The sequence below is a fragment of the Bidens hawaiensis genome, unplaced genomic scaffold, assembly GCF_021521415.1.
Source record: "Bidens hawaiensis isolate Kalapana, Puna unplaced genomic scaffold, B.hawaiensis_p1.1 tig00032718_1, whole genome shotgun sequence".
NCBI classification, from domain to species: domain Eukaryota; kingdom Viridiplantae; phylum Streptophyta; class Magnoliopsida; order Asterales; family Asteraceae; genus Bidens; species Bidens hawaiensis.
This window is the reverse complement of record NW_027495576.1, coordinates 51,913-61,172: the sequence shown is the minus strand read 5'-3', so window position 1 is coordinate 61,172 and position 9,260 is coordinate 51,913. Positions and strand designations below refer to the sequence as shown.

At 37.5% G+C, this 9,260-nt stretch overlaps 1 protein-coding gene across 1 annotated transcript; it reads left to right on the top strand.

The window, feature by feature from the left end:
* Positions 1 to 7,250: 7,250 nt before the first annotated feature.
* LOC143583906 (uncharacterized) lies at positions 7,251 to 7,895 on the top strand. Its single transcript, XM_077066081.1, has one exon. It carries the CDS (start codon positions 7,251 to 7,253, stop codon positions 7,893 to 7,895), a length of 645 nt encoding a protein of 214 aa, XP_076922196.1.
* Positions 7,896 to 9,260: the final 1,365 nt, after the last annotated feature.

Here is a 9,260-nt window from a genome sequence, read left to right as displayed (position 1 = left end):
TAGGCGAACTTGCTTGCAAGCGAAGTTAAGCTTGCAGGCGAAGTTAAGCTTTGCAGGCGAAGTTATGGCTTTGCAGGCGAAGTTATGGTTTTGCAGGCGAAGTTATGGTTTTGCAGGCGAAGTTACCCAGTTCAGCTACGGGTTTGGTTTTTATCAAGCATTTTGGCGATTTTAATACCCTTATTATGGTTCGACATCACCCACTACGTTCCCTAACCGTTTTCGATCGTATATATATCCCGTATATACTATAAAGCTTGGACCTTTAAGTAAAAACGTTCAATACTACGTAAACTTTAAAGGTCAAGAACATACCTTTAGCGCTCGTTCGATCTTGGTTAGCTTGTTTATGCCCTCTAGATCTCGTGTAATAAGATCTAATACCAACTAACGTTTACTCTCTCTCGGATCTTGCTCGTTTATGGTGTGTGTGTGTGTTTGGAGTGTGTAGAGATTATGATGGAAATGAAATGAGGGTTTAGGGTTTTAGGTTGGTTTAGGGGATATTTATATCCATTAAAGCCCATGGACCTAAGGCCCATTCTCATTTAACCCATCTCAATTAATCTAAGTCCATGATCCGTTCTTTACTCGATATTAATTAATTAATAACGCGAAATTACTAAACGTAACTTTCTCTATTCAACATTATAAATTTTAGGATGTTACACATATAATGACTATAACTCCAATCTTCTATTCCTTCTTGCTTGTATGTTCTAACCTTTCTTGTTTCCCTGTAACATGGGTGGGAAAATACGTCAGCACAAAGCTGGTGAATAACGTTGACTCTTAAAATATCTTTTCAATACCTTTGTGAAACCAACAATAATACCTTTGTGACTACTTATTAGGCACCCAACTACATTGGGATCAAATTACCTAAGTACCTTGTACAATTAATTATATACACAATATCATTTCTCTGAACAGTCCCGTAGACCTTCAGAGGCATGTTGATGATATGCATGGCCTCGGGGAACTCCGAGTCACCATGTATGATTGGATCCAGACACATGTATACTCTTAATCAGAGTGTCCGTTTCTTATTATTGTACACAAAGTTTTTAAGGATTCGTAAATCCTATACAAACATTCAGACTCAATATAAAAGGGTTTGGGGCGTATTCACCTTATCTGTTTATATCAGTTTCTGATACTGATTCCTATTTTCTGATTCCTCTTCTTGTTTTGTTACCTCGGACCTATAGTACGAAAATAACATTTTGTATAAATAACCAGATCATCGATCTAGCTTTAGACCTTTAGTCTATTTCGTATAGCTTTAACCTTGATAAAATCATTTGTTTATATAAAACATTTGGACCTTTAGTCCCTTTCTTTATTTACCATTTATATGCTACGTTTTTTCTTCAGGAAGAAACGTCTATACTGAGTTTCTTTTTCAAGAAGAAACATTAATTTCATAATTATAATATTTTGTATTATATTTCTTAATCATAAAGAAATACTATTTTGACTATAACATTTGCTTAAGAAAAGTTATATAATACTAAATTGTAATCAAAGTTCGGCTATACCTCCGACTATGGTCTAAGCCATTTATAATAATATAATAATAACTTAGGCAGAACCCCTTACCTCGCACGGGTATTCGGAGTTAGATATTCCTAATTTTATACGGGCAACACTTCTACTCTATACGCACGTTTATCGAGGCGTTCTTGATCAACTCTTATTGGCACGTAAGTCGAGGCAATGTTCGGTTGCCTGGGTCATGCACGTACTTCGAGGAAAACACCGGGTATTTGGCACGTATTACGAGATAATATTTGTCGGGTCGGTGGCACGCAAAACGGTGTTCGGCACGCAAACCGAGGTAGAGAGTGAGTGAAAATTTAGAGAGAGAGTGGCTGTGATGTGTGGGAAATGAGCCGGATCCCTCCCCTTTTATAGCCAATTTTGGATCCCATCGCGTGTCCTCTTCCTAACCTCGTCGCGTAGCGCGACCGACACGTGGTCTGACACATTCTGCCACGTGTCCTGGTATGCTGCCACGTGTCACCCGGACGTGACAAGTGTCCGTGAGTCATCACGGCCCATCGCGGTACGCGATGGCCGTCTCCTTAGACTCATCGCGTAGCGCGATGGGTCTCTGGAAATTATTTTTCATTTTCAGTCCCCGTACTTTATTAACTTGTCATATCTGGTCTTACTCTCGTTGTCCAAAAAGACTAAGGCGGCTCGCGGCGATGCGAAGTGCGCCATCAAAGCGCCACATTGCGCCAACGCCCTTCGCCGTCGCCGTCGCCTTCGCCTTCGCCATCGACCTCGTCCTCTCCCGAGCCCGATCGCGTGCGCGTCGGGTGCTACGCACCCTCCGCTAGGACCACTTGGTGCATGATATTCATAAAAGAATATAACTATGGAAATTCTATCTCTTATAAAGAGCTTCCATTTCTTTACCACTTCCAATGTGGGATGTATTCCATTTTCCTTATTTATACCTTGGTTGAATGTCTCCACTTTCTTACATCTTTCAATGTGGGATGAAATTTCTTTCATGTAAGTATACTTAACTTAGGAAATATTTTTATTTCCTTATTTTTCTTATATTTCTTTATTTATTATTTTTTCATGTCTTGTCTTGATATTATTTTTGATCCCTCAACTTTCCTAAGTTGTCAAATTTGGATTGAAATTTTGGGGATGTTACAGTTTTGATGGTTTAAGCCAAACATGCGAGCCAAACTGTTAGTAACAATTATTTATCATTGAAAATAGAAACTAAACCGTTGAAATTAAAACCGAATGTTAAAGAAAACCCCAACCGTGAACCTAACCGATGATCGATGTAAATGGTTATAAGGTTTCAAACCGAACCATGAATTCCCATAACTTTTACGTGGTTACCAAGGTTTATGTTCAAGCACCCACGGCATCGCGTGGACACTTGTCTAGTAATATATAACAAATAACAAGTTTGGTATCGCTAAGTGGCAATTGGGTCACTTGGCAGAACCGTATTGATCGTTGCAAATTTGTTTTTTTTTTAATTCCGATACTGTAAAGCACATAATAGAAGCGAATGAATTTGCGTATACTTACAGCCTCAACGCTCCGGAATTTATCCATGTCCGAGTTTACCATCCGACTCTACCCCATTGGTCCACATCGATTTTTATACTTTTTCTGTGTTAGCTCTGGTAACATAACGAAAGTAAACGAAACCGACTGAGCTTGTGTCGAGTTACCACCTCAATGCCCATAACCGATAACGCTTGAGTTTTACCATCGCTCAGGTTCCAGACCAAATAAACATCAAATAGTTTATTTGTTTACATGTTAATCTTTTTATATGTTACTTTGATATTTTTTTTTGGGGTTTTAACTCTCAGATTTCACAACCAGTGTCTATACCTAGTGTAACCTATAATGTCCAAATTAACGTCGACTCACCGCCTTAATGCCCGGGACTGACAACGACTGGGTTTATCGTTGCCCGTGTTTTACCGACCTATCTCGGCGCAACGGGTCAGGTAAAACATTAGTTTGATATATAACTGATTCGAAATATCTATAGATACAAAGGAAAAGATATTCTAATGTAATATCCCAAGATCCATTATTCCTATGTTACATGATGATTGATGATTGAGAAATATCCTAACAAAATTTGTAATGCCAATTAAACAAATTAAATGTTAAATGTAATATACATTTAAACAGGTTAAATGTTAAAAGTAATATACATACATGGATAAGTAATCATACAATAATCTTTATCGTACATGAATCATGCTCAAGCAAAAAACAAAACGATTAAAACCAAAACTAAAAAACGCTCAATTGAATTCAAAACCCTAATAGGCCCAAACAAGTGACTCTCATGTCAAAAATTGATTCAATTGAAACTCCAGATGTGTTTGTTTGGATGAATTGATGATTAATTTGATCAATTTCGAAGTTAATTGACCAATTGCTAAAACTATTGTTTAAAACAAACCTGTTAACAAAAGGGGAATGGTGTTGCGTTTTTCCGACAAGTTTTTGGACACTCGTTGTCGACGCCGGTGATGGTGACGGGGATGTTGATGCCGGCTAGTGATGGATTGGTGGTGTTGGAGATGGCAACAGCAGTAGAAGGGTGATTTTAGGGTTTAGCGTATGTTTTGAAATCAAAGGTCTAACGTGTGTTTTGAAATAAAGGTTAAAAATGAGCTTTTATAGTTTTATCTTCATTGTTGGTCCAAAGTAAAAATGTGTGTGCGTGATCCTGAAAAACGATGGGAGCAAAGGGGAATCAGTGAAGAAGATAAAATCCATCCGTTCGTAACAAAGGAATACTTGTAAGGTGGTTTCTAGCCAAAAACCCATGTAAACGGGTGTTTTTCACCTAACATTTGAAGCTTGATAAATGTACAGGGTTTATGTTCGTTTGTGTTAAAAGATGATGTATTATATGAGTTATTGTTGTTCAAAATACATAAACTTAAAAAATGATATATGTATTGTAGATGTATGTTGTGTAGCTTTGAAGTATCAAATGGGTTTTAGGTGAAAACTTAAATGAGTGGCTTAATCATGGTGTTTCTAAGTTAAACTATATTTTATTGACATGTTATGCATAGAGATTATTGGATTCTAGTTTATGATCAAAGTTGGGCTTTTGATGTTGTAAAAGATAAACGATGATTAAATGCTTTAAAGAAGTGTGTGAGATTGGAGTGTTTTAATACTACAAAATTTGATAGATTACTATATATATCGTGCAAGAGTCTTGCATATGTATCAATGAGGTGGTAATAAACATGTCGGGAATAAGAAAAGCTCATAAAGGGATTTGTATTTTACTGATCTTGAACTTGTATACTAAAATTGGTGTATTAGCTTGTAATTTAGTCTTGTATGTTGAAGCATAGGAGCCAAAGTATTCAAGGGATGTTTAGTCTCACACGTCTCATTATTCATCTCTATATTTATATTTTCTTTAATTATTTCTTTTAACTTTTTTTCATGTTGGAGGTACAAGCCAAAAGGTTTTGAGGTGTAAACCAAAATGCTTGATATACAATCTTTAAATTTTATACATGTGAATAGGGGTGTCCAAAATCTCGAACCCGATTAACCCGACCCGACCCGACCCGAACCCGAATAAGCTAATAAGGGTCGGGTTAAATAGGGTCATAAAGTATTAATCGGGTTATTCAGGTTGACCCGAATAACCCCAATTGTTAATAGGGTCGGGTTTCGGGTTTATTATTGGAAATTAATCGGGTTTCGGGTTAACCCGAATAACCCGATTAGTGATGATACTTTACTTCAAATACAATAATGAAAATGTTAAATAAGCACTAAAAAGTCATTACTGAAAGTTTTATAAAGGAGTTAATTATTCTTCTACTTGTTCATGAACTGTTAGACTACATATTTTTTTTAAATAAACAAACGAACATGAACAAATGTTTCACTCGTTCATCTATGTTCGTGAACACTCGGTTATGATCATTCATTTAAGTTTGTTTACGTTCTTTCATGTTCGTTCACATATTAATAGAAAATTATTAACTATTATTTGCATTTAGAAATTATATCACCATAATATGTTTATATTTGTGTTCATTTAAATGCCTTCATTAATATTTGTTTTATGTATGTTTGCGTTCGTTAATGTATGCACATGTTTCTTCAAGTTCGTTTATCTTTGTTTAATTGTGTTCATTTATGTTCGTGAAGTGTTTGTTTAGATTGTAAATGAACAATCATAATAAAATACGAACATGTTCATTTTTTAACGAAAGAACATGAACACAAATATTGGTTTGATTAAGTGTTCGTGATCATATTCGTTTAAAGTTAAATGAACAAACACACTCATGCCTTTGTTCATGTCCGCTCGGTTCATTTACAAGCCTATATGTATGAATTATAAGATAATTTCTTGTGAAATAAATTGAAAATTGAGTGGAGTGAGAAATTTTGCAACCCACGAGTTACAAACATAAAAATCAACTTCAATTTATAAAGTTACATGGTCAACCCGATTAACCCAACTACCCGACCCGACTAACCTGAAACCCGAATAACCCGAACCTGACTAACCCGAACCTTAATAGGGTCGGGTTTCGGGTTAGATATTTTTTAAGAAAAACCCGACTAACCCGACCCGATTAACCTGAAACCCGATCGGGTTGACCCGATGAACACCCCTACATGTGAATAACAAGTCCTTAATAACTTTATTCTTTATATCTAGAAGATTGGGATAAAGATTCGGATTAATTAAGAAGAAATGCATTTTAGAGACCTAGGAAGAAGAGTTAGGGGTGTGCGTGGTGTGGTTATTGACTAAAACCGAATCAAAAACCAAACTTTCGGTTTTATGATATTTTAAAACCGTTCGGTTTCGGTTTTTTCGGTTTATGGTTTTTTGATTCGGTTTGGTTTTGGATGCGGTTTTTTCGGTTTTGCTAATCGAGCCAAAACATTTTGGGCAAAAAATAACACTTGACCCAAAATACTGAAATTGAACATGATAGTTTTTTTCTTTAAACTAATGATTAATTGAATATTGAATATTTGGGCTTCAAATATTAAAAAGCTAAAAAAAGATACATTTTAAATCAAAATTAAAATTAGAAACTAAAAGTACTAGTATTATTAGTTATTAACCATATGTAGCAACCAAATATATTTGTTAATAATCATATGCTAAAACTAAACAAATGGTAGTCGGTAGATTTTGTTTTAATGGTTACGATTAAAATATTATGGTTATTCCAAATTTTTGGTTATTTCGGTTCCGTTTTTTCGGTTTTTAACAAAATACAAAACCGAACCAAAACCAATATTTCGGTTTTTGTTAAAGTTCAAAACCGAACCGTTGGTTTTTAGTTCGGTTTGATTTTTTCGGTTCGGTTTTGATTTTATCGGTTTTGATTTGATTTTTTCGGTTTTGTGGACACCCTTTAAGAGTCCAAATATTAGAAAGATGATGAATCATAGAAGTGAGTTATATTAAGGGGCAATAAAAAAAAGTAAAGTTTTAAAATGAAACACAACAAACAAGTATTTCCACCCGACATTCTTCTTCCTAAATATAGGATACAAGAAAACAAATCTCCCAAATCATAATAACAATCGAGTCCAACATCCTTTGCATGGATTCTACGTGAAAATCGGACGTATATACATCCCTAAATCCAAACCAAATCCCATTCAATCATCTTTCTCGATTTCAATAATTCAATCTATTTAGCTCCACTCTTCGACCTCCATCCGAGGTCGAAATGGAACTATTTCCCAACCGATCAACGGTCCGCCTCAAAAGCTATCGAGACAAATACCTTTTTGCAGAAACCGACGAAGAGTCAGTTTCCCAATCTCGAGACGGTTCAGCAAGAAACTCTTATTGGACCGTCGAGATCGTTGACGAGGATTGTATTTCCTTAAAAAGCTGTTATGGAAAATACCTAACCGCGTCAAACAAGCCATCAATCCCCGGTATGCGAGCTCGGTATTTAAAAGTAACCCAAACCCGGCTGGGGAACCCGAACCCTGTCGTCTCGACAACGACTGTTGACGATTCTACGATCACGGGGAAATGGAATTCTGCATTGCAATGGCTACCGTTGGTGACCGAGGTAAGTTCGGAGGTTAGGTTAAAGACGCATTATGGGAACTACTTGCAATCGAACAAGGGTCCGCCGCCTTTAGGGAACATGGTTACGCATGATCTTCCTAGGAAAGAAGGCCCGATGAATAAGCGGATTTCGTGGCAAGTTGAGTTGGTTGAAACGCCATCGGTTGAGTGGACGCAGTCGGATTCATTTACATCGAGAATGACGCTTTATGCGAAAACATTCGTATCGGAAATGAATAAGGGGAAGGAGAAGATCAAGGGGTCAGCTAAAGGTATGATCAAGAAGCCGTAAGCGTTGCCGGTGACGAACCGAGGGTTGGGTAGACGATTAAGAACGAAGAGATGATTATTGACATTGTAGGAAAAAACGATTATGTGTAAAGAGGTAATGCAACTATATTTTATACATGATTTTAATGTGTATATGAATTTGGTTTTTAGTTTAATAAATTTGGAAAAAGGAACATGATCTTAGATAACGATATTAAGGTTTATAAGTTTCATTTGTTAATTAGAAGTTAGGGTCTTTTAGTTAACTAGTTTGAACATTGAAGAAACGTAGATCGACTCACTGGTAGACGATCAACTTTCCTCGGGTGTGATTATGCTATTTCACCGATGGTTCTCTGGGATCTGGATTCTTCCACCTACAAAATGAACAGCACCGTAAACTTACCCCTCAGAAAGGGACAGAGGGGTCCTCTTTGGGGTAACCCTCCGGTGTGAGAATAAGAGTTTGTAGGAGAAGATAATAATCTGAGAGTAAGGAAATTGGAGTGTATTGCTTAATATAGCTGAATACTGTGTAATAGGGCATACCTCTCCTTGTGGAGTTGATGTGGTATTTATAGTGCTAGGGTTTCCAATGATTGGGCTCAGACCTAATTAGGGCCTTTTTGGCCTCCTCCAATTGCTTTGCGCCACGTGTCCTTGGGACACCTGGTGCTTTTTCATTGATTATTCTCTGACCCATGTGCAATCACGTGGTAGCACATGGGTTTTGCTGAGTTGTCCACCTTTCATTGGAAGCTGTCAACATCAGCATATTCTTATTCCTTAAAAAGATACCTTCTGGAAGGTTGTCTGACGTGCACAATCTAGGTTGTCCTTATCCTGATTTGGATAAGGACGAGGTTGATTATGTGCATGTGTGATATGCGCCTATCCTGAGGATGCGCGAGGTCTTCTCTTTGTTCTCACGCGCAGATGTTTCATGCGCAGATGTGATATGCACAAGCATGTGATATGCGCCACGCGCGGATGCGCCACGCGCAGATGTGATATGCGTCACGCGCGGATGCGTCACGCGCAGATGTGATATGCGTGAGCATATATGGTGCGTGAGCATGTGATACGCGTGAGCATATGTGATGCGTGAGCATATGTGATGCCTGAGCATATGTGATGCATGAGCATATGTGATGCCTGAGCATGTGATGCATGAGCATATGTGATATGCATGAGCATATGTGATATGCGCCATGCGCATAGGTTTTGGCTTTGTGCCTTCATAATATCTTGATTTCAAGCCTCTTGTCTATATCTTGTGGGTTGACCCGCCTCGCTCGGTGTTGAGGCGGGTACATACCTCTTCAAGCCCCCCCAGTCTAATGTGTGTCTTGTCTCGCGCGAGCGAGGTAAGATAGATATTAGACTT